The following is a 26,749-nucleotide window of genomic DNA, read 5'->3' on the forward strand; positions in this document are numbered from 1 at the left end:
TACACTGAACAATGAAATCAATTATCAAAGAAAATTATCGTTAGATGTGTTGATAATGAAAATGGTGAATTGTTGGTTCCAGCCTCCTCTGAGGTTTGCTGTGTGTTGATTAGCTGATTTGACACACAGAAAAAACGCAGTTTGATAAAACACACCTTTAAAGCAAATGAGTTCAATATAAACTAAAATCAATTCTACTTCTACACATGGAGGACTGCAACTGCTTTCAGGTGTCTTGTTTTTCCTTTAGATTAAATTTTCCGTTTACAGTGTTTTTTGTTTGCTTTTTGTAACAATTGTGTTTTCTCATTTACATTTTTGTGTCTCATTTACTGTTTGTTTTTCTCATTTACAGGTTTTTGTGTTTTTGCTTTCAAACATTCTGGCCATAAATTACCTTCATATAGCTATCAAGCATATTGGTAATCCTGGCATATTGAGTTAATATCCAGGGACAATATGACAAATGTCCCTCTAAAAGTTTTTTTGAAAGACTGCTGGGAACATGATGAGACCAATTTAATGAATTTTGGATGGATAGGTAACATGAAGGCAGAAAGCCTGCGGTTACACAAATTACAGTACAGCCCCACAGTTTCAATCGCTTCCATTCCTCTCTGTTTATTCCCCTCACCAAGTTTTGACCTTATTGTTAAAGGGGAATCAACTTTTTCAGTCACTAAGGAGGGCAAAACATTATGATCTTTGGTTGTCAGGTCTCTTGAGAAACTCTGCAAGGAAAGTATATGACATTGTTTAATTTATAGATGAAACTGCTTTAGCCAAAAGAATATAGTTTTGTTTTGTTTTTTTCCTTCTGCATAATGTCCTGATCCACACTCCAGTCCAGTCGGTGGCGGTAATGCGCCTATAAACTAGTTTGCCAACCGCCAATAAACACCAAAGAAGACGAAGTAAACGCTAAACCAAGTACTCTAGGCTATATCTGTGCAGGTGAGGGCTTGTAATGACTAATGCAACTGACTTTAATGTTACCTTGACATCAACTTTGTTACATCCAAATTTGCTTAAAATTGATTTTTTTTTCTTCTCATAGAACCTCAGGGGCCAAATTATCAGCTAATGTTAATGATATTTTTTCATTTTATCTAAAAAATATTAATTTTAGATCCATTATGCTGTCAATTTTTCTACCTTACTACTACCTTTTTAGGAGGTTAATTAACTGTTTTACCAGGCAGTGGAGATATTACTATTTCGTCTGCACATACACTTTAACATGGGTAGCTGCATTGACACAAAAGCACCACAAGATGGAGTCATAAACTACAGACTAAAGGGATTTAGTACACACACTATTAATCAGATTTACATGTAACATAATAGTCTGTCTGATGTGCAGTCTAAGGTTATTATTTAGCCTATTATTAAATTAAACAATATAATATATTAATTAGTGAATGAATATTGGTGTCTTTCATCGAATGTTCTGAACACTGATGAACAGTCGAGCACCAATGTACATATCCTGTGATTTTTCAGGAGGATATCACAAAGTTTTCATGTGTTATCATAATAATAAATAGTCAGTCATTCCCCTTCACACTGGTAAAACGTTTCATAAAGGCATTATGTTTGTTTTAGAGGTAAAAACCAATTATCACCATCTAGAGTTATTTAAAAATGTTCAGATTTGCAGATCTTCACCAAAGTTGATTTAAAACACTAACATGAATAAAGTAAATCTGACTATTTATCATAACAGCCATGATTTTAATCTATTAGTACTGACTAAACAGTGGTAAATTCTGGACTAAAATAGATCTCAGTTTCTTATATCGATATGAACCTATTGTAAGTCGCTTGAGCAGCCTCATCCAGAAATATGCTAGAATGTCTGTGTCTGTGTCATGTGCCAAAGAGGATATTGATCATCTGGTAATTTCCCCTTTTTCAATTCCAAGTAAAATCCTTGGATATCTTCATCTTGTGACAGTTGTGAGAACAAAAGCCAAGAGATTCCACAGGCAAACCATGGAAGTGTTTTATTTAAACAAAGCAAGCAGAAGAGCAGATTTCAGTCTAACAATTACTCTTGGAAAGCAAATGTTTGTTTGAAAGCATTTGTATGTCTGCAAATTGGATGAACCCTTACACAAAGCTATCATCTGAACACAAAATTATGCAATATGTTACAAGAATAGGAAAAACTACAGGTGCACTTCTAGCTTTTTTCTCTAAAATAATAAGTGATGCCTTTGTCGGGTCAAGTACCTTAAAAGGTAACATTTAGCCTTGTCTCACATACTACCTGACCGGTAAGATGACAACACATAGGGCTGGTCGACTTAACTTTTACTAATACTGGTATTGTCTCATACAAGTCTACCTATATGACACAAGGACAAGATCCACATTTGATTGTGAGGGGATTCATTATCTTGTGGACATACCATCACAACTAATGATGTGATCCAGCAAGTAAAATTTGACTCCTATTTTGAAGAGGCATATTACAACACATAGTGCATAGAAATGTCAGGGCAGGATTGACTGCAAACTCACTCATTGTACTGCACTTGTGTGAATAATAAATAGACAATTTCTGACCAATTTCTAAGGAACGTGCACTTAACAAACAAATGCTTCCTCAGTAATGAGATTGAATTGAATTGAATTGAATTGAATTGAATTGTGCCTCTGTTTCCCATCGACTACAATGCACACAACAGACTACACATGGGAGCTTCATTATATTCAGATAGTTAATTGATTGTTTAAATACACCCTCTGATGAAAATCAAGTTTTCAACCTTGTTTGTTCATATGGTGTTTTTATATAATACAACAATATCAGGAATTTAGATAATTGTTAGTTGATGGAATAATACGACCTTTCCTTACCGTTAATCAAGACACACACAAAAAAGCATCTCGATAATACACATCTTTACAACAAATTAGATCAATATAACCCCAAATCAATTTAGGTATTAATAATATAGATAATAATGGTCTTAAGGTAGATTTTGATACCTTGCCCTTTCACATGACATGACTACAAAATTAACTAATATGCAGGAATAATGCATTTGTTGGTATTGTGTTTTAATGGTTCAAATTTTCAAACTAATTTGCAAATGATCAAATTAACAAAACTACCTGGATTAGGTACTTTTGGGGGAAACTTGGAAGTTGCCTCCTTGGCCCACTAGTAATCCTACACTTATTTTTTTTACAGTAAATTTATAAGCTCTGTCAGCAGACCAAGGCTGTATACAAATAAACTATAGAAATTACATTATTATCATGGCTTAACTAAATTCCCACAGGTCACATTGTAACATCTTAGTGAAAACTGCTAGTGAGATGCCAGTTCACTAAGAGTGAATTGGTTGCGGAGTGCGCATCACCACCACAGCGCTCTTCTGTCGGACACGGACGGAGCGAGCAGAGAAGCCGCTGCTGCTGTGTTCAGAAAATGGCCGACAGATTTTCTAGGTTCAACGAAGAGCGTGATTTCCAGGTAATGCACGTTAAACAATTGAACATTTGCATAGCTTCTAACACGTCTAACACGATTCTCTACACATATGTTGCCTTAAACGTGATGGACAGTTGAGAGATACTACAAGCAGCATCGTGCATTTTGGTGCAGATGTCGCTTGCTAACACTGCAAGCTAGCGAAGCTAACGCTAGTGCGCAGCGGGTCTTCTGAATTTAACTTCCCTCGCGTCTCAGTATTTGGCTGCGTGGTATATTTGATTCCTATCATGGGTTATGAACTGTAACAGTAGTTTGCGTTAACCCTCTTAACCATGCAACAGCAAAATAGACACTGAAGCCCAATTAGCTTTTTAGTGACCTTGGGTATACTGGTTATTTATCGACATATGCTACCGATGGATAGCTAGCTAGCAGATAGCTAACTTGTACGCACATTGGGTTGATTGTAGCGCTAGCTAGAAACGGCTGTATCATTTTGACAACTAGACTACAACCACCACAGCTAGTTAGCACGTTTAAATTAACACACTCAGCTATCTGTTGGTCCAGTTATTTGATTGCATTACATGAAATTAACCCAAATATATTTGCTTCTATTTAAAAGTGCATAGAGCACAAGTGTGAGACGATAGATTTCTAGATAAACAAACATCTCCTTGCCACTCATTTGGTGTTTTTCTTATAATCATCATATGATTTGTGTTTCCCTCTTGCTATATTAGTTGTTATTTCCCGTCTGACTTACTACACCGTGATTTTGTTTGTTACTGTAATGCAAGTTAAAGGATACGTTTACAATTTGTAAGGCTGTCTAAAAACAATAGTCAGGTGCTCTGTGAACACTGAAACAGTTTTTCCCTTCTAATCTAGAGCTGCAATGATTAGTCGATCAATCAGTTGGTTGATCAACAGATACTTAATCTAATATTATTTTGATGATCAAGTAATTGTTTTAGTCATTTAAAAAAGCAAAAATGCCAAATAATTACTTGAACCAGCTTCTCAAATGTGACAATTTTTTTTTTTCTTTGACAGACGATTTTAAGCTGAATATCTTTGAATTTTAGACTGTTGGTCCCACAAAGCAAGACATTTGAAGAAGTCAACTTGGGCTCTAGAAAGTTTTAACTAGCATTTTATGATGTTTTATAGATCAAACAAATAATCATTAATTGAGAAAATGATCAGCAGATTAAATAAAGAAGAAAGAATTGTTATTTGTATACCTATATTTATCATTTCTCCTGTTTGTGCTGGTTGGTAAAAGATACATTTTATAATTCACTTTCAGTGTAAGAGATAACAAAATTCACTGTCTGTATTCCAGACTTTATGTGAAGCTACTTTGAGGCTTCAGCAGACTTAGTTAATCAAATCAAGTCGCTATCTTGCAATGTTAACAGCCTTTTAAGTCTAAATTTATCTTCCCTGGACAGTGTTTCCCTGTTTAGCCATGCTGGGCTGACAGTAACACAAACAGGGAATTTTATTCTAAAAAGACTTTGGAAGACACCCTCTTGATTTTTCTAACTTGGACTGCTTCACATAAACTTCAGAATACATTTTTGTAGGTCTTGTCTCCCATCATTTTCAATGAAAGCACATGGACAGGAGATGTAAGAAAAACATGTTTCAAAACACACATGGTCATCTGACAGACTTTAATGTTGAACATATGCTCTTCAAAGTGCTCTTCACTTGAAACAAAGTAGGCTGAACACAATAGGATTTCAACAAGGGGTCCTTATTTTGCTGCAGTTGTAAGATGTTGTTCATGTATTCTACTAATAAATCTGTCCCTACTGCACCTAAATTACTCTGTTTTTTGTGACATTACAATATCTCAGGTTGTACATTTACAACATAGGTTCCAGAGTTGAATTGCTGAATTTCACAACCCATCTATGAGCTGTTTGTTTTTCACTTGCGTATCTGCAATCTAAGACCACACCCAGTAAAAGCCAAACACATTATTACTGGCTAGACTACAAAATAAACTTAATCTATATCTGTTTTTTTACTTGGCAGTTTGTTTCTTACCATAAACATTTTTTCATTCAGCACAGGTAATTTCTTTGAATCCCTAAAATGACATTATAATCTCCCTGCTTTAACCGGTATAAGTCATTCTTTGTATCCATCCATGTTTTTCAGCCACCTAACAGGTTTTTAATTCCTGGGAATTTCCTGCTTTTTGACGTAATCGTTATTGGCTAATGTACCAATTGGCTCTACAAGTGAAACAGCATGTACCATCCATGTTTGTAATTGTGATTTAGTGTCTGGCTCAGGGACACTTCCACAGGGTGGATGAACGCCAATACGGAAACTTGAGCCTTGGGTGTCATTCTGCCGCACATGTTGTCTGACACAAGTTAATGTGTCAAAATTTGTTCTCATACAATGTTTTGCAGTAATTTGGAGTAGGTTCATCAAATAAAACTAGCCTCATACAAAAGTTTTGGTATTACATGGGGTCTGTTGTGCCCATTCAGGCTAGGGTGTCACTACTTAACAATTTCAAAACATTTATTCCAGGATCTGTCCTAAGTAAATGTATATTAGTCTGTATAAACATAGATAGTGTTATGAATGCAAAGAAAATTACTAGAGATAAAATGTATCAGGTGTTCAATTTAACTTTTTCTCATCTGTTTTTGCTTTTTCTTGGTGATTTGTGAATGAAGTGGAGATGATGTTCAGGCTGGATCAGATTAAGGTCCTAGATGAGTAATTTAAATACAAACTGGGAGGGAAGTTCCTGTCTTCCTCATTCATTAAGGCCCCTCTTCTTTATACTTTGAGAACAACATTTTGTTCTGTAATTTATGCCCCCCTAAAAATATGGGAGGTGTTTCTGAACAAAAACAGTGAAGCCAGTGATGCTTTGGCTTGGTCTGAGGGCTTTTTTTGTTTATCAAGTATAGGATGTTTTTGTCATAGAAAGTAGATTTATAAAAGTTGTACTGAAAATGTATTCAGCCGTTTGTTTTAGCAGTCAACTATTGCTGCAGCAAGGTTGTGGTGAATTAGTAACTGCAGTTGCAGCGCAACACATGACAAGTTTAAACGTGTAGAAAGAGCGGTTTGTGAAATTGTGTTTTTTCCTCTACGCCCACTGTGTTGGTGCCCAGTGGGAACTCAGTATTCTCCTATTTTGTCAGTGAGAGGTGAATTGCTGTGTGGTCTGAATGAGTCTGTTGAGGACAGCTCCGGCTAAGCACAGTGGAGCTCTGTGTGTGAGATCTGCTGTGAAGGCATTCATATGCTCAGTATTCAGAAAGTTTCTCTCTGACTCCATGGACTAAAGCTTGCTGCCAAGCAACACGGCACAGGAAACACCCACAGATAGGCTACCTAATATCTACTGCACAACCAGTCCAACAGCTCTGTTGATTTACATTGGTGTTGGAGCTTTAACATGTGGCTAATCTTGACCTGCAGAAACACACCATGAAATTTATGAGGATTCACACAGTTTGCCAGCAGCAGTTCTCTCATTTCCTAATGTGGGGTGGAATGTAGTATCCATCTCACAGTTGTCGCACAGGTGGAAATTTACAGTTTTAATCCACATTAGAGGTCCGAGCAAAGATCATTTCTGTGCAGCAGTGTGCTGTTGGTGTACCAGAGTTAGGGTGATGAGGAAGCAGCAGTGAAAATAAGAAGTCATTGTGGTGGGGGGCTGTTAAGTGAGCAGAAAGCCATGAGGAAGAGACATGGGAGGGGGGTGCAGGGAGCCATCGATTTGTTCATAAATAAATCCTTTGCTCTTCCCAAGCATCTCCCCTTCTCATAATCCCTACCTTCACTCATGCTGATGCAGGGCCCTGTTTCATCTGAATTAATGACTGCCAGTGTGGCATCAAATCACCTCATTATTGTGGGCTGATTTGAACAGTTGCTTATCTCTGCAAAACCAGATTCCCCAGAGAATGTGGTGGGTAAAGCCTCTTGCACAGCCCAGCCCATGTTAGCATTGTGTTTTTACAGGAGTTCCACAGAGTAATCAGAAAATGCTGTGAAATGCAGAAAGCAAAGTAAATATCCTACTGATGTCCCATCCCTTAAGTAGACTTAAATAAATCTCAGGTTGTCATATTTTGTTAATTTAGATTTAGTTGCGACCACATGTCCTATTACCAGTAGCTACAAGCAGTTAGTTAATAATAAAAACAGCATGGACTATTTCTGGTATCTTTCAGTTTTCTGCTTGCATGAAGGTCAGGAGAAAACAGACCCACAAACATGACCTTCATTTCTCCTCTGCTGCAGAAGAGAGGAAGCCATCTGTCTCAGAGCAGAAACAGCTCTATAAACACACTCCTTTTGGTTGGGGTACTAAGCCCATTACTCACTCCCTATCCCACCCAGGGCATGGACATAAATGCTCAGTTTGTATAAGTAAAATTGTGCTTCAGATTCAGACTACAAATAGCCTGAGGAAATCTTCCTTCTCTGCTGACACCGTTGGAAAAAATGTACCAAGAAATGAAGAGCGAGAAATCAACCATGTCATGTAAATTTTCAATCGTGGCTTTGAATAAAGTGTTTCCTAACTGAAATGTAAGTTGTAATATAAACCTTAAATTAAAGACCCTTTTAAAAATTAAAATAACAGGAAAACAGGATGAGTAATGAGGGAATAATATGCAACTAATGGACTAACAGTCATGTATTTCCATTCTTAGCATGTACCTGCTGTGTGTACCCTTTTCCTCTGGTGTATGGAGCTTAGCATCTATCGTGCCTAATGAGAATGTGTGTGTATACACATGAGTATATATATATATATATATATATATATATATATATATATATATATATATATATAGTTAACAGTATATTGATAATGTCATTTGCGTTGTCATTTCATTTTAGAATGAAGGGATATCAAGAAAGCGCATGTTGAGATAATTTTGGCCAAGATATGACATGATAAATCAAACATATCTACTACACTGATGTAGGGACCAACAAAAAATATATTTGTCATCACATGTTGGCAACTTGCAAAGGTCAGGCAACCCAGCACCAGTTGACATACTGACCTGAGTTTGGCTGTTGTTATGTTGTGATACTACAACGTTTTCCAGCTATCCAGTTTGTTCAATGTGAATGAGTATTATTCAGTGCAAATGATAGACAGTTGGCATTCCTCCTTGCACAGTGCTGTCTCATTGTTTTGACAACACAAAGATGAAAATAAACTCACTCAGTGTCTTGTCTTAAAATGGGAGTAAATGTAAGTGCTGAATTCTTCCTGGGATTGTTACCAATTGTGGCTGTGACTAACACATTTATTTTAAATGTACATTTAACTACCAGTTGTTTTCTCAAATGATTTAACTGATTAACCAGCCATCAAAATAACAGCTGATTATCTGATAGTCGACAAGCAAGACTATTCCCTTATATGTTTCTAAAATAAGCTTTTGTGTGTGTCACTCAGGGTGGGAATCACTTTGACCAGTATGAAGAGGGCCAGTTGGAGCTGGAGCAGGCGTCCTTGGACAAGCCCATCGAATCGGTAAGGCTACATCCATCATCCCGAACCATTGGACCAGCTGTGAGAGTGGATATGATTGGTCCAGGGAGGAATAAGAATCACACCTTTATTTTACTCCATTCATTCTATCCATGTAGATGCATCCAGTGTTTTCTTGAACACACTTGCCACGTAACCTGTAGAATCACTTGTCTCATGTCTATTAATACCCTTAAAGTCCCTCCCACTTCCCATGTCCTCTGCCTACTCCATTTCCTGTGTGACAGTTAAAATAATTATGTATATGCTAGATCTTCTTGTTTTTATGTAGAGCTTACAGATAAAAGTTTAATTTTTGTATGAGTCTCCCATTAGTCATTATTAGTCATCTTAGCACTGAGATGAGACGACTCTGAAATCATGAAGTGGATAAAGCACTGTCATTAATGGCTGTTATCTTAATATTCGAGCTGTTCAGGCATTTTAAATACACTCAAATGAAAAATCCATGTTTGGTAGAGACCATATTTTATATTCTGGATATTAGATACAGCTGCTTTGAGTGAGGTTTAGGATACAGAGCCCTGCAGTTTTGTAATCTTTCTACAGTATGATCCATTAGTGGTCTACCTATTCAACCAAATATTCAGTTTTTCAATACCTTGTAAACAAGAAAAAACAGAATAACCTCACTTGGATTTTGAGTTAAAAACAGCCTGATTAGTTAGTTTACAGTTGTAAATCTGAATGTTTTGTAGTGGCTCAAATATGAAATGTAGGCAGTGCTTATTCCACTCCATTTAGTATACAAGAGAGCACACATTAGATGGTGTGAATGGCTACATATCTGCTTGAGTGAGTGTGTGTCTATGTAGCTTTAGAATTCATGTGTTAGTGTATAGTGTTTGTGTCTATAGGACAGTTATCTTATTGTACACAACTTGGGGTGTTCGACATTTCTCTCCTGCAGCGAATTGGCCCCTATTAGCTAAGCAGCAATGACCCGGTTTGTATTTGCACGCTCTGCTTTCTTACTCCTATATTTAGGGTCCTTGTAACGCTTCTCTGACTATCTTTCTCTCTCTCTCTTTCTGTTTCACTACTGTCACACTCTACATCTTTTCTCTCTCTCTCAACCTCTATTTCTCTCTCGCTCCCTCCCTACTACACAGTGATTCGGTGTACAGTACCCTCTGTCATTCTGTGCTGGCATGGTGCTTGTGCAACTGGGACTGCATTTTTCGCTGAAGAGGCACATCAATAATAGCGCAGGCAGCTCTTTTCTTTCTGTCTTTCCCACTCTCTCCATCCCCTCCTCAGTCTCTGAAGCACTGTGGTGAGCAGGCCCAAACTCCTCTTACCTCCACAGTGTCAGGTCACCTCTCTTCAACATCATGGATGTGCTTTGTTAGCCAATCAGATCTCATCAGCAACCAGGTATAGATCAAAATAATGACTTGTAGTTATGTATTTGGCATATATGTATAGCTAACATTCATGCACATTTTTGACAGGTTTCTTAATCAACCAAGTTAAGGCTCAATAATTGATTAATCAGTAAAAGCTTATAACATACAAAAGGTATGTTTTTTCCTCAATGACATGACAATTTTTGCACTGCAAGTAAATTAGATATTTGCCTCATAAGTAAATACAAGTAAACTCTTAGTATCATAAATAAAATGACAACTGAGATAATAATTAGCAAAGAAAAGCATAAATATAACAAATTAGTGCCTGTAAAATGTGCAGGACGTTTTTGAAAAACGCGACACATTTTTATTTCAATGAAAAGAGCTTGAGGTTACAAATGAATAATACCAACTTTGTATCTTGTTTACTTTTGAGTTTTTGAGGCACAGCAAGAAGACATTCAGTCATCCTTGCTGACCAAGGTAATTTTCATGTATCTCACAGAAAGTGAAAAACACCATTTCCATATGCTTTTCTTATTTATTTCACAGTAAGATCATGTCTGTAGTGTGGACATGTTTTTCTTAGCTAGAATCCAGTGAACCATGAACATTAAAATTTTATATCCTGGTCGAGCTTTAGATATGGCATACTTTCTCACATGCACACAAATATCCACTGTGTGTGGGTGGGGGAGAGGGAGAAGAGAAAGGGAGAGAGGTGGCCTGCTCACCTGGCTTGAGTGGCTCTTTTGCTCCTGCGCTATTATTTGTGGAGGGGCGCTGAGGACCGCGCTGCAGCATCACACAGTTCTTCACATATCTGTGGAAAAATGGCCACATCAGAGGTGCCATCGACTATCACTTAGTCACCAGTAGTAATGCTTGCACACCTGATGTTATCTCTTTGGGAAGTGCGTGTCCAAAAAATGAAGGTGGCAGACTTTTTTTTTTTTTAATCCATGAGGAAGATAAATATGAACATTTGTCACCAATTAATCTAGAAGATCATCTTAGTGGATTTGACAGCACTGTTTATGACACCAGGTACATTGTCATGATAAAAATACCAGAGTTCCTGACTAAAAAGAAAAATGTAAAAACGTGTACATGTCAAATGCCTCACTGCATTTGCCAAAATACTATTAGAAGAAGTTAATCTATTCCCATTCAGCCTCAAAATATGTACAGTAAACTTTAAGGCAGGATTTACAGGGTTCTTAAACGGGCACTGAGTTCATTATTTTAAATCATAAAATACATAGACCAACATATAGAAAGTGTGATTAGAAACACAACAGAGTGTCCCTGCCTCCTTAGTACAACTTCTAAGGTGGTATGACATGTGGCAGTTGTCCACAAGTGTTACATATTGGAGCTGTTGGTGAATGCTTCGGCCCAGCTTCTCCGAGCCCCTCACCTGCCACTTATTGTGTGTGATCTATAGGCAGCTAGAGGTCTGTGGTACTTTATTGGGATCTTTTTTCTCTTTCTCTCTTTCCCCTTTGGTCTTTGCTCATTCTCTCTAACATTGTTTTTGCATTGCATGTGTTAACTTGGTAGCATTCAGTACTATTTCCTCTCCACACTCTGTCCTAATCACTACTACAGTTTTCCCTCCCAGACTCATTCCTCCCACGTTTCCTGCCCCTTCCAGTCCCTCAAACCTACCCTTCTCCCCCTTACCTGACCCCGTCCCAGAGTGATATGCAGTGGGCAGCCTCAGAGCCATAGACAGCACACATAAACACCGGAAATCTAAGAAACACATGTAAACAGGCCACAGAAAGATTAATCTCTTGGTGAAGCCCAACAGGACTTGGTTACATCAAGTGGAACGGCAAAGAAAAGGGATATTTCAGCTGTTACTGAGTTATGAAGTGTGTAGACTGTTAACTGTCAACTAATAGTTGTGAAGAAGAACACAGGTAAAAGGTCAAACCCAATCCTTTTTAAATCTTGACCCTTGACCCTTAGTTTTTTTTTCTCGTTTTTTTTAACAGCAGTCTTTACCCAGTGAACAGCAGTGGTGATGGGTTTGAGGTCATTGCTAAGGCCCTTCAAATGTTATGAATAAAAAAAAATAAACAAACCACAAAAAAGCATTTGTCTGTAAAGTAGTCTGACCACCTTCCTTCAAACTCCGTGGGAATACAAGTGCTAGCCTCTGTTTAAAGAAGCTGTAAACTCTTTGCTAAGCTTTCGCTTCATGAATTGGGTCTACAGAATTATTAGGTAAGTATTTATTTTTAAATTATTATATTTTTTAAAATTGATTCTAATTGGACCTTAATGCTTTTCTGTAATTTCCCCAAGCACTTAGTTAATGAAATCTTTAATCCCCTTCACATTAAATCTGACACAGTTTCCTGGGAAGTAGGAGCTTTCTGTTTTAGTCATTTGCCTCTTTATGCACAGAGACAGTTGTTTCCATTTAGTTACACCTACAGTAGCTGAGGCAGACCAGGAATGTACAAAGCATCAAACACAAGGGAGCTGCAAGAGTTTATGAGCAGCAGCAGACAGCAGAGCCTGTCCGCTACCAGCTCTTGCCAGAAGACATTCCTCAGGGACATGAGAAAGGATGATGAGTAACTGCAGCAGCCCACTTCTTGCAAGACAGATCCCTATAGAGTCTGTCTGTCTTCTTATTAAAATGTGCAAAACCTCAGATCTGTTTAAGAGCAGGCAGCCAAGAAAACTTACAGAAAATGCGTGGTTCTGTTTAGTTCAGATTTAGTAACTGAGATGCCTGCTCCATGTTACATCCATTTAGTAATCTTAACCAGAGCAATATTTTATACCCATACAGGGACACACAAACACACCCATACTGTACACTTATAAATGGCTGCATAGACTGAAGTGATTAGAGTCATAAATACTCTGAGGTCTCTAGGTGGGGTCCCCTGCATATCACTTCCCTTACCCATATCTTTTGCCATGCACTGTGCCGATGACAGCACAATGCACTCTTTTGAAAAACACCCCCTCTTGTAGAACTCTTTTGTTTGGATAACATTTTCTATTTTTTCTTTCTCCTGTATTAACAGTCAGTTGGTGGATTTATTGACATGCCTACCTTTTCTGTTTGTATACAGTATTATGTTTGTTTAAAAGCAGAGAGAGATTTGCATTTGTAAGATCTAGAGAAGCTAGCAGAATTGCAGTTGAAAGCGTTTGGCCGGTTTCTTACGTTGTGTCACGTGTGACTGTTTTTTTGACAGCCCAGTATTTTAAAGCCAGGTTCGTATGGAAATGCCTTCACTCCACTTGCACTGCTGTTGGACTCGCCGTCGTTGCTTTCATCCGTCTGTCTGTCTATTCTTTTGGTGCACTCATCTGTTGTTCAACATGCAGTCTGCGCCTCATCTCCGCCCTCTGACCTTTCCTGAGCCCATTTTGAACCATTCTTTCTTAGTGTTAGCTGTTGCGACTGGTGCCTCATCCAACCTGCCCTTCCTGTTTTTAATTCTGTTTTTAAATTTCACAGAGATAAAATAAAAAATGTGAGAGATTTGGAACAGGAAACATGTTTAATTTAAGGTAGGGATTATGTTCTCTGAGCTTGCAGAGGTTTACATTTCACTGTGAAACCCTTGGTTGGACCTCTCTGACTTTGGTTAAGAGAAATAAACAGGTCAGCTAACTGTGGTTACGTAGAAGCTGAGCAAGAGCATTTCTCAGATGCATTTTATTCCCCTCCTTGCTCAAAGCCTGAGATGGCCTCAGCTCCAAATTAATATAAATGTTCATGTGCAGAGTGTTGTTGCACCATAATACTGCAGTAAGGGACCGAAGCATGCCCAATGTCGGTGGGAGGGGAGGCATTCACTGCAGCAAATTCTGCAGTGTTTCCCTACACACTGAAGTCAGGGGACATGCTGTCCACCAGGCGGGAAGAAACACTTTACCAGCCATTCAGCCTCAAATTCTGTGCATCTTAGGACATGTCCAGAAACTGCCATGCGGGGACAAGTCATACACTGTGATAGCGTGATAATTTAGCCTTCAGCATCGTAGTTATCAGTTTATTAAGGCAGGGTGTTTTTAGGACTCTTCCCATCATGTGAGGCCCAGCACAGATTCCTCTCTTATCTTATCCCACAGCGGAAGGGATCTGACGGTCACACAGCTCAAGTGGAGGGGAAAAAATACCAAACCCCCAGAAACAGGAAGTGAGGCAGTTTAGCCTCTCTCTCTTGGGTATTAGAGAAAAACATCAACCAGATGTTTTGGATGTATTCATTCTAGTTATCATGGTGAAGCCGAAGCGCCATTTTGTGGTTCTTACAGCTGACGTACTATTTTTCTTCCAGAAATGTTAAAAAGGGCAAAGGAAGGCAACAGTTTGCTCTGAAATATCAACACAGGTTGAAAAAAAAGGATTAAGCCAAATATATCCCAATAAAGACCTAGTGGGCGGAGATGCAGTGTGTGCTGTGTGTGTGACTACCACTCCCCTTCACATGCACTAACCCATACAAGCCCAGCTCACCTCCACCTCCCCAGAAACTCACCTTCACCATGGCTCAGCCTGCTCTGTTCTGCCCCCTGTCCTGACCTCCTCTTTTGTCAAAGAGAACTAATTGAGCCCTGTTGAGCCATCACCTTCCTCTCTGTGCCTGATCCACCTGAGACTAACACAGTTGGAGTTTTGTTAACCCACCCTCTACCCCCCCACCCCAGCCCACCCCACCCCTCTGTATGTGTACCATTCACAGTGCGCTACTAACACCGACGATCCTTTTTGTTAAAACTCTTTAACAAAAAGCTGCATGCTGTTTTTTTTCGTTTTTTTTTTCGTTTTGTTCCAACCCCTTCACTTTCTGTTTGTGAAAGTTGATGTCAATCTTTGTGATTATAAATATCCTTTTTGTTTGGTTTGTATGTTTTTTGGTAGAATGCAGCACTCTGGTGAATGTTAGACAAGCTTGGAATAGTTATAATCACAACAGAAAAAACACTGCTTAATAAGAAATCTCATTGTTTCCTGTTTATTTGTGCTTGAGGATGTACTGTAGTGTGTAGTGGTGGGACGGTCTTGCATTTCACTTAATGTTTTTTTTATTTTCTTGCTGACCCACACTAGTGATATAACAGTCTCAGACATGCACATTGGGCCCCACAGTGTGCTAGGAATTCCTGTTATGTATGTTCCTGTACTCCTCTCTAGCCTCTTTGATTCATTATCGGTTGCCAGGTCTTGTCCACATGGCTGTGTAGTGTTTGTCATAGCAATATCCAATATTGAAAGTAAATCAGGAAATAAATATTTTAAAGCAGATGGTCTCACTGCAGTTACACACGTTCGGGGGTCCTCTGTGAAAAATGTGTCTCTGGTGAGCTTGTTGTAAAGCTACAGTGAGTACATTTATGTCAGGGAAAAACCCCCCTTTAGTTTGAAAAGGCCATCTAGTCTGTAAAGTATGTTTTCTAGTTCATGAATACTAATGATACCTTTTGAGAAAATTATATTAAATTAGAGGCATGCTAACAGCATAAATTCTTGGTTTAAAATCAAAAGTGTGAATGTGGTTGGGACCAGACCATTGATAACTGACCAGAGATGCTGGAGGTGTCCAAGAACAGCACAACAGCTATTTCTAGTATATCTAATGGGGCTACATGCACACAATGTCTCCCTCTCTTCACCTGCACACCCACATATCCCCTCACACGTGCATATTCTGTCCACCCTGGGCCTTGTAATGGTAATCCAAGGCCCAATAGCTCCACTTCTGTCTCCTCCTCTTGCTATATTTTTTGTGACAGCTGCATATGTTTCATGGTGCTCCCCTTGTCATGGTTACGGAATCACAGCAAGCTTGGAGTTTCTGGTCTTCGTTTTGTTAATGCAAGATTTCCATACCTGTTCTGTGTCACTTTTCTTTGTGTACTAAGATCTTGCTCTGTAGTGGTCCATATATGTATGCGTGTGATACATATATTGCCCTATCCTTCCTCCTCCTCCTCTTTACTTCTCAGTTAGTGGATGTGACTTGATGTGTTATCTTTACCATCCCCCAAAAATAGAAATGGTTATGCCCAATTTCTTTGCTTCAAACTGTTTTTTAAAACTGCTCTCCCACTGTAGGAGGGTATCCTGTAGTTTACAGGCTACACATAGCCTCATGTATTCATCATAGTGGAAAACCTACCCTTCCTCTCAGTCTCCCACCCTCTATCTCCCCCCACCCACCCAAAACTACCACTCCTTGTGCTGGAAGACACTGATGTTACACGCTGTAGGTGATGTGGATGACAATAATGATGATGGTGATGGTGGTGGTGGTTGTGCTGATGATGATAGTGTGATCTGAATGATTTATTTTATTTTGTTTGTTTGTTTTTTGACCCATGCCCACGGGGAAAAGCTCCTCTTATTATTGGAATATTTTTGGTTTTTTTCTCCTCTGTTCTCTCTGCTAGGATAACATCGGGCACCGGCTGCTTCAGAAACATGGCTGGAAGTTGGGGCAAGGCCTTGGCAAAACCATGCAGGGTAAGGACTCACTCTTCTGTACACCTATGTTCAATGTATGCTAGTGGTACTGGGCCACTACCTTATGCCATTTTCTTTCCCCTCATATTTCCAGGGTTGTTTTTTTTTTTTTTTTTTTGTACTAGCAACTTTTCTTTTCTCTTCATATCCTTTCTCTGACCTCTTCCTTTGTGTCTGTTACTGGGTAAAATGGAATTTCATTTACGCGAACATCATTCCAGTTGTTCCTTTTGCTCTCATGCTGCTGTTCCCTTGAACTTGAAGAGCAAGGAAAAAGTCCTGGAAGCCTTGTAAAGGAATAAGGAATAAACCTGAGAGCAGCGACCCTGGGGGGTGGGAGATGGAAGCGAAGTTTCATTTGTCCTCGTGCCGAATTTAGTTTACACCATTTCAGATAAAAGTGGGCTTTTTCCCTTCCAAATGACAATATAATTGGCTACAGTTTGGTTCACATCCAGTTGCTTTAGCCAATCAGCTTTGAGAAACAGTGGTTCTGAACTTATAATTTGCTGATGTGCTAGTTTGTTTGTAATCTTTAGATTACTTTGGTCTCTTAACTACTCTAGATCATGCCCTAAACCCCTGGGTAAAAACAAATGTCGGCTCTGAACAGCTTAAATTTTAGGGTTTATATCTTGGGTACAAGAGATAAATGTTTCTCTTTTGAAACATGGGTGTTTATTTTCTTTTGGGGAAGTGATGCACATAATGAAGGACACATGCTTGACTCTGGAAACATCAACATGGCTGCATCTTTGCAGGAATATAAAGCTCTTGAACTAATAGGGAAAATTTGAGCCTGTACTTTGTCTGGGCCAATTGCATTTGCAATTTCAGACTTGGTCCTTGTGGCATGAAATTGGACCCAATCCAAAACCAAGGTACCCTAGAGGTTCAGATTCTTGAGGTGTTTCTAGATGCAGTGGCAGTCTAGGGCCACATTAAACCCAACTTAAGCTAGGCTCAGTGGCGGGTGCTAATGCATGGGGCTCTGGAAAACAACATAGGGTTGTCCGGATTAAAGTTAAACCATGCTCAATTTTTGCTGCAATGCAATGACATCTGGCAAGGTGTAGCATTGGCCAATCAAATACAGTTAACTGCACATTCCTGTAGTATAGACTTTAACTCCATATTTCTAGTATTTACCTCCTGATCATCCAACGAAAAATAAAGTAGTTGTCGTTGTGATAACTTTCCATAATTGTAAAAATCCTGTTTGTGTGTATTACATCCCATCGGGCAGCATTTTGGCATCTGTTAAGCCTTTAATACTTTTATCTGTTACTCTGACTGGACTACCTGGATCTTATTTCATTGTTTCACTGGTACCTTAAACAACACGCTCCACCACCGCAGCCCCTTGTGCTGTTTTCAGTCTGGACTCCCGCTGTATCTCATCAGATCATTTTTCTCTACAAGATAATCTACAGTCTCTGTGACATCCACACTCTGTAAAATCAGTATAACATTGTGTTTGCGCAAGAAGGTTTCTCTTCTAGTTTAAGATTGAGGATTGTTGTCGCCTTTGAGTGTAGAGAAAGATGTACAATTGAAAATGCTCCAAATACTCTCCACATTGAATGGATTGTGTACGATGTAGAGAGCTTTCAGCCAGAAAGCTGCTTTACTTTCTGGAGACAACTGTGATTGAATGGCCTAGTCGATATTGACTTGTTTTAAGAGGGATCAGGCTGAACAGAGCTGAGTGTGTGGGTTGGTCTTGGCTAACGTCAGCACCTCATTAGCTCAACCCTGCTGTGCTCATTGGCTCAGAGGCAGTGGTGCAGAGGCCTGGCATGTTTCCACTGAGCGTCTTCCTGTGTCTTCACCCGCTTTCCTCTGCCCCATCAATATCTTCATTCTCTCTATCTTTTTCTTAACTCTCCCTTCATAGCCTCACCCTTGCCTGTACTCTATCCAAAGAGGATGATGTATAGCATTGTTGACGAGTGATGTCATCACTGGCAAGCTAATGAGTCCTTGCAGTCTGCTAAGAGCCTGTTTTTCCACATAATTTCTGGCATTTAGTCTTGTCTACCTCCTCCACCAAGTCTTTTTCTGTCCTCTTGGTCCATCCCATTTTAACAGCAGATCTACCTGTTTCATTTATATAACTCTCATGCATTAATTTCTGACCTCCTTGTCTCTATTTGTTGCTCAATTGCAACTCTTTCACAAGTGCATTGCTCTCACTGTAAACCCAGCAATAACATCTGTGCTCAATATCAGCATTTTAATGAGAAACGCCACTCATTCTGCTAAACAGTTTCCAGCACACACCCAAACCTTGGACAAGTTATGACCTCACACTTTGATATGTAAGAGCCTATGCAGAACTAGTAAAGTGAGTCAATAAATTCACAATGTAAATTAAAAGATACCATGATAGCTGTGTCCAGGCTTGTGCTGCTTAACTGGATATGTTGGCCGCATAGGTAGATAATGGAAATTCCCTCCATAAAATCAGTGTCCTCATTTTTTTCTGATTCTGTTAAAGACATATTCAGTTTTTCACAGTTGTCCGACAACTGAAACTGAAAACTATGTCTGTAGGAGAGCTCCTGAATCATGTGCTCGACTATATTCAAGCATAAAGCTGTGTACATGGTCTTTCAGAGCAGGTGGTGACAAAAAAGGAGTTTAACCTGCTGAGACTTCAGGCTGTGTTTGTCCCTACTCTACCAGATAATGACTGTAATGGGTAAATGTTTGTAGACAAAAAGAGGATGACGAAGAAGACATAGTGGCTTTTTTTCCACTGTTTGGATGTTTTAGTTTGGTCTTAGAAGTCATCCCCCCCAATATAAATGGTGTGAGTTTGCTGCAGTGTTGAAATGGTCTTACGGGCAGGTATTGCCGTAAACCACTTGCATCTTTACTCATATCTGCTCTCTACACTTGTACATTAAAATGTTGATTGTGTGTATTGGTGAGCTCCCAGAGACACAGATCTGACGACTTGTTGTTAAACTGTGTCGTCGTGCCGCCATAGCACCCCTCATTCATGTACATATATGGTCCTGCTTCCTTGTGTCATCTCATAGGTATTCTCAGGCTGACTGTGGCCAGGGACCAGAGTAGATCAGGGAGCTGCTTCATTCTGGGCAGGCTGACAAGTGCATGGAGGCGAACAACACAGCAGAAATTTTTGAGCTTAGCATTCGGTGTCCATCGTTGTTTATTTCCATCTGTCCTTGGACAGCTTCAATAGCAATCTATTTGATGTGATAAGGATGTGTGCTTTGTGTGGCTGAGAGAACAAGTTGCAGGAGCTGACTGTGCTCTTGTTTTTGCCGCTGGCACCACTGATGGGTGGTTATATAAGCATCCTGCTTTGTGGGCAGATGAGACTGCGGCAAAGTGTGTCCAGTTGTGTAGGAATTAATGGCCCAGTGTTGGAGCCCACTATCTCTGTTCAAATTTGCTAATGCACTTAGGAGTAGGCTCACAACACAATTGCACCCTTGCATCTCATTGAAGTCTGCTGGATAATCATTATATTATAATCTTCCTCTCCTTTTCTGTCCTCCTTGCCAGAAGGGAAGGTTTTTGAATTTTGAAGTGAAAGCATTGTGTCCCCTTTTTTAAGTTTTTCACTGTATTGACTTTGTTCTTATTCTTCTTTTGTCCTTTTGCCCCTTTTTAGGTAAGGTTTGTTGGATCCCCTCTGTATGTCAGTATGTGTGTGTGTGGGTGTGTTTTCTTTCTCCCACTCGGCAGTTGACCTCAATGTAACACCCCTTTTACAGTGTACTGTAGGCTAATGGCCTCTGTCAGCTTCCTCCTCTTTGCTTCATAATCACTTAACCTTTATTTCAATCTGCTCAAGAGTAAAGTGCTTCGATTTGAACAAAAGAACAAAAATCCATTTGAAATCGAGGTAGATTTAGGAAGCCATGATTCCATCACATCCCTTAGAATCATCATCTTCATGTATTTTAGATTTTTTTTTTCTCTTTGAGTTTCCGTGGCTGCTGTCGGGTATCTGATTGGCTGTAACCACGGCTCAGACTTTGAATGGCTTGCAGAGTAGACAAGTTTTCCCCCCCTCTGCTTGTTTGCCTGTTTCTACCTCCAAACCTGTGAAACTTGTGTGTATGTGTGTGGTCATTATGTGGGACTGAGACGTGCGTGTGTGTGTGTCTGTTACTGACCGGGCTATAGAGTCAACTTACAGGGAAAACCTCACCACCCTTCTACACCCCGAATATCTCTGTCCCCATGGTTACACGCTCCCATCCTCCCCCTGTTTCTTTGCCCTCCTGCACAGCATGTTTGTCCCAGAGGTGCACTCCTGCCTGCCTCAAACTATCACACTCACCTGGGGCTTTAAGCAGTGTTGGAGGTAGCACACTGAACTATTACTTTCACATGATAGAGTGATATGTAACACTCCAGACAGGTGCACAGTTCATATTTATTTAAGTATACTTTGATAAAAAAAATAAATAAAATTGCTGTTCCATAGCAATGCAGAACCTGCTCTAAGCACTGCTTAAAGCCTTGCTGGCTCTTTCCTCAGGTACATTTTATGTGTGTCATGTGTTCACTTGTTCCGGGGTTAAGCACATCCCAAAACAAGCTTGCTGGCTGTAGGCTAGCGAGGAAATGAAAGAATTTCAGGGAGATTTGCTAACTGGGCTGACAAGCGTCTGCGAGGCAAAAAGCTCAAAGGGGGAAAATGGTGGTCGTCCCTAGAGGCATCTGTCATCCCAGACTAGACATTTGACCAAAAGTTAAAAAAGGTACAAATGTTTCCACGTACCACAGTCTGCAAAAGTAGATGTTAGTTTTGATTCTTGATTCTCGTAGGCTTCTTTTCTTCCTTTACCTGTCGGAGTTTACATACCACCAAGCAGTTTTTTTTTAATCATTCCCTCACCCAGTACAGCTCCTCCTAAAATCCTTATCTGATGGGCTTTCTAATATTTATTTATTTTCCTTGTTTAAGGTAAAAAGTGAAGGTTTGCAAGGTTTTAACTAATGCTGGGATACAGGACTTTAGGCGTATTTTGTAATGGGTGGTAGTTTGGTACCCTTGGGGGCATACTGTGGTTGAGTGAGCAAGATGATGCCAGGTTAGGGGCCTGGGGACTGGGACCAGTGGTTGGGAGAGAGTGGTGAGAGGAAATCCCTGTAAGCACCTAGCCCTGAGTGAAGGGATGAGGGGGGTGGGGGGTGACACACTGATGCCCCTCTGGTAATGAACCCCCCTTAACCCCACAACCACACTCCCAACCCCACCTTCCCTTCTCTATGTGCCTCAATCTTCCTGCTTAACCAATTGGTGTTTCTTTTTTACAGCGATTTGATCCTGCCCATGTTGTGCTGATGGTAAACTTAGTGGTAAATGTTATTTTATCCCCCAATTGAATTGTTTTTTTGTTTTTTTTTATATTTTGTTTTAATTTCTCCCATTTTTTTTTGTTTTCCTCTCATCAGAGCACCAATGCTACATAGGCTTTCAAATCTTTCTGTATTAGTCCTCATTCTGCTGCTTGTATATTATCATGCATATGTATTACTCTTAGAACATTGTCATTTTGTTTGTTTTCAGTTTTTTTAAACCTTGTGATTCACACCCTGTGATTTAGATGCACATTGTTTTTGTGTGGTCCCTTTCTTTTCCACTGGAATGGGTAATGTGGAAGTATTGTCACTGTGTTAAAAGATTGGTGATAGTTTGGGATGACTGTAATTGTTCGTTAATTTTTAATTCTGGGCCTGGCTTGTGACTCCATTCAGACAGACCACTGCAGTGGCTGACTAACAGACCAAACCCTGTTTTGGTTTCACTTCCCTACCGCTGTTGGGCAAACAGCATGAACACACATGTCTAACAGTGGATAGTCTTATGATCGAGATATCACACAATCAGTCCTCTTATCTCACTTCCTTTGTGGATCGAGGCCTCAACAATCATGCAATCAGTTAGGTTTTTAGTTGCAGGCCCTCCCATCTGACAGACACTGCAGTGGGACTGAGAGTACAGGCAGGCCACTATATGTTACAATGCCCATGCATCTATGATTTCAGAATTAATATGTCATTGGGCTGTGATGACTAAATTATTCAAGGGAGGCATAGGAATGACACAGACATAAACCTCAAATATATTCTTACCCTTCTCTGTCCAGGAGGGTAAGAATGTGCCAGGGAGTAGCCCCATTTAAATGAATAAATTCATAGTTTAAGTAAAGCTGAAAGCCTTCAAACGCATTAATATTTAATACATTATGCATTTTGTCTCAGGGCTGTTTTTGGCTCAAAACATTACTTTGGCTGGGCAATGGCAAATGTATAGCATTAGCCTTCTTGTTTGTCTCTCTATTTGAGAAAGGCCTTAATTTTTAAGTCTAATTGGTAAGAAATGAAACCCATCTGCCTCACTTGGAGCAGGTATCACAACAGTTGAACTTTGATTGTACATTTCCAAGCCGCAGTGCTTGTAGCTATTCCATATGCCCAATGGTATACATAGAAAATTGATTCATGGAAAAAAAAACAAAAAAAAACGTAACTTGAAAATGTGGGAGGAAAAAAACTGAAACCAAACTGAATTGATAATCACTATCAGTAAGATGGATTATTGTATCTGGCTGGCAACAGGAGCAGCAGACTAGTCCAAATTCTATTTTATGCCTTTTGTTTTGAGATTCCCCTGTCTATCTGTCTGTCTGTTGTCCCCTTCCTTCTCCTCCTACCCATACCCATGTTTTACCGGGTAAGTATCCCCATCCCTTGCACTGTCACCATGGCGATACCTGGCCTGTGACGTCACTCTGCTGTAGTTCAGTGCTTGTGTCCTATTTTAATTTTACTGTCTTTCTCTCTGCTTTGTTTGGCTGATTATGAGTGGATTAAGCAATTCTGTGTCAATCTCCAAAGTAGTTTTGATTTTTATATATTTTATATCTTTAATGTTTCATTCTGTTTTTGTTTTTTTTTCTTTTGGTTGTCTTTGGTTTGTTTATTTTTCTACAGTTAATTTCCTTCTGATCTAGCTCTTTTCACAGCTTACGTAACATAGCTTAAGTAGACAAAGGAAAATAACATTTCTGCTCCAGTCTTGATGAGGAAGGGGGCCTGGGACAAGGGAACAGATTTGGACCTCAGGACAGTGAGAGGGGCTTGCAAGGGTCAGCCAGCCTGCAGACAGTTCAGAAAGAGATGATGCAATAGGCCTTAGCTAATATTGGGAGGCTTTGTTCCCCTCATGGAGGATGTCGCAGTGGCGCTCAGTGAGCAGTGGCAGCAGCTGCGCAGGCCTGTTGCAACTCCTACACACACACACACACACACACACACACACAGACACACACACACACCACTGCCGCCACACGCAGTCCCTCAAGCTGTAGCGTCCTTGATAAACTTGGGATTCTGGTTTAACAGGACTGCAGCAATGAATGGGTGGAGGAGGGGTAGTGGGTGGCACAACTACATTGAAAAGATATGGAAACACATTGGCTTAAAGCTGACAGTCTTGTTTGTAGTGAACTTTATCTTAGCTGAACAACCCGGATGCCCTTGACTTCATTTAATCCACCAGGAATACAATAAGTGCGGCTAATTTGAATAATTCAAAATGCAAATCAGCAGCCAGGTCAAATGTAACAGGAAGGATAAATTGGTTTGTACTTGGTGGCTGCAGTAAGCTGTGAGAATGGCTGGTGTTTGGTTCACTGTAGCTTTCTGGTCTCTTTGCACTTCAAGGCAAAATTCTCTAACCCCAGCACCCTATGCTCTAAAAGCAGGCTGTCTCCGAGCTGGCCCTCCGTCCAAGCCTCAAAAACTCACCTAGTCCTTTCTCTGTCTCTTTTCCCTCAGGACGCACCGACCCTGTGCCCATTATCCTCAAATATGATGTCATGGGGATGGGACGGATGGAGATGGAGGTAAGGCACTGTTTATTTTATCACCTAACACTTCACTAGGTATGTATTTTGACATATCTGCTCTGTATTTGTTTTGATATTGAACCAGACCAGATCTTGGTTGAGCTCTCATCGCTGTATCTGAAACCTTATTTCACTGCAACAAACACTGCTGCTTTGCTGAGAGGTGTATAAAATAAAAAACGAAGTAATGAAATATCACAACTGTCGGTTGTAGAAGTAATATTGAAGAGCTCATTGGCTTTCAGAATGCTCTATAAGGTGAGTGCTGATGCAGTTAAGTAGAAACTAGGAGCAACAGCAGTTCAGCCAAAGAGTCATGGCCCACTGGCAACACGAGACGGGACAAGATTACCAAATGGCGAAGCACGTAGCCAACTAAAAACGTATGTCCCTCATCGTATCGTTCACTACTGAATTGCAGACAGCCTATGGAAGAATGCTTGGGAGCTTCAGAGATGACATATGAACCTAAGAGCAGCATTCACAGTGCCTCACGCCAAGTTTGAGCTGGAGTTGTGGAAAGCTCAGCAGCATTGGACTGTGGAGCAGTGGAAACATTGTCTGAAGTTATCAATCACCTTTCACCAACTGGCAGTCTGATAGACAACTATGAATGTGCTGGATGCCAGGAGAACACTACCTGAATGAATTATTAGTCAGTGGAGAAAAAATCATGGTGTGTGTGTGTGTGTGTGTGTGTGTGTGTGTATGTGTGTGTGTGTGTGTGTGTGTGTGTGTGTGTGTTATTGGCTCCACTGAATGGAAGTCTCAGTGCTACAGCACTCAGTGACATTACAGGCTATCCTGTGCAAATGCTCTTTTTTTAATCTATTTTTTTTTTTTAATGCCTCAGCATGACAATGATTCAAAGCAACATTACCTCAAAATCTCAGCTTCAAAATCATTTTAAGGGTACACTGACATGTAATTGGGGGAATGACGCCTCTTTCATTGCCGCTCCCCAAACGCCTGTTCTTGGACAGTGTAACTTGGGTTGAGTTGAGTATCAGTTTTTGTAAGAAGGATTTGTTCTTCTATGTCCATGTGTTTCTGCAATCCCTGATGATTTAACCATCAATAATCTGTCTGCATCAGAAATGTTGGAAAAACACAAGCCAGACAAACTAGTATCTCTATAGCCCCTGTGGCCTAGATGCATTACAGTTTGGGAAACAACAGCTGACACCACAGCGTACATTCAGTATAAGATGAAATAGGATGACTGCAGTTGATTCAGGAGTGTTTTGTTCGCAGTGTTCTAACTGCTGTGTTTGTCCTTTTAGCTGGACTATGCAGAGGACGCCACAGAGAAGAGAAGAGTGCTCGAAGTGGAAAAGGAGGACACAGAGGAACTGCGGCAGAAATACAAGGTGAAGCCTTTCAGGCTTTTGTATTGCTAATGATCAGTGTTTGTTCTGTACTTGGTTACTGCGTAAGCCCATATAAAAAGAGGAAATTGACAAGTACTCTCGTTACTGTAATTGGGTGTCTTTTTTTTCTTCTACTTTTTCAACACAATTTAAAGATTCATTCTCTCATTCCCTCCTTTATTTTCCACCTATTCTAGGACCAGATGGAAAAGGAGAAAGCCATTGCAAAGGCTCTGGAAGACCTGAGAGCCAATTTCTACTGTGAGCTGTGTGACAAACAGTACACCAAACACCAGGAATTTGACAACCACATTAACTCTTACGACCACGCTCACAAGCAGGTACTGTTTACCGTCGGTTTTTGTAATCTTGTGTCTCCTCTGTGTTTTGCTTTGAAACATAAGAGAAATCATGAGATCATGAAATGATTCTCACTGTCCTGTCATTGTCTTGCGTTTGTGTAATGCAGAGGCTTAAAGAGCTGAAGCAGAGAGAGTTTGCTCGTAATGTGTCATCACGTTCCCGGAAAGATGGAAAGAAGCAAGAAAAGATGCTACGCCGATTACATGAGCTGGCTGAGCAGAGGAAGCACCAGGACCGG

At 40.0% G+C, this 26,749-nt stretch overlaps 1 protein-coding gene across 6 annotated transcripts in view; it reads left to right on the forward strand.

Moving 5' to 3' along the window:
• The first annotated feature begins 3,361 nt into the window (after positions 1-3,361).
• gpatch8 (G patch domain containing 8) overlaps positions 3,362-26,749 on the forward strand; it is a 28,922-nt gene continuing 5,534 nt past the window's right edge. Inside the window, exons 1-10 of one of the 6 annotated variants that reach the window (XM_056401374.1) lie at positions 3,466-3,487; positions 8,922-8,999; positions 9,928-9,963; positions 13,597-13,615; positions 16,802-16,874; positions 22,182-22,223; positions 24,708-24,775; positions 26,062-26,148; positions 26,346-26,489; positions 26,618-26,748. In XM_056401374.1, the coding sequence (XP_056257349.1) occupies positions 24,749-24,775; positions 26,062-26,148; positions 26,346-26,489; positions 26,618-26,748 (389 nt within the window). In that variant the 5' untranslated portion in view covers positions 3,466-3,487; positions 8,922-8,999; positions 9,928-9,963; ... (2 more) ...; positions 22,182-22,223; positions 24,708-24,748. Of the gene's footprint in view, positions 3,488-8,921; positions 9,000-9,927; positions 9,964-13,596; positions 13,616-16,801; positions 16,875-22,181; positions 22,224-24,707; positions 24,776-26,061; positions 26,149-26,345; positions 26,490-26,617; position 26,749 lie in introns of those variants that run through there. The other 5 variants (XM_056401371.1, XM_056401373.1, XM_056401370.1 and 2 more) reach the window with 5 other exon arrangements.

This window comes from Seriola aureovittata, chromosome 17 (assembly GCF_021018895.1).
Source record: "Seriola aureovittata isolate HTS-2021-v1 ecotype China chromosome 17, ASM2101889v1, whole genome shotgun sequence".
Taxonomy (NCBI): domain Eukaryota; kingdom Metazoa; phylum Chordata; class Actinopteri; order Carangiformes; family Carangidae; genus Seriola; species Seriola aureovittata.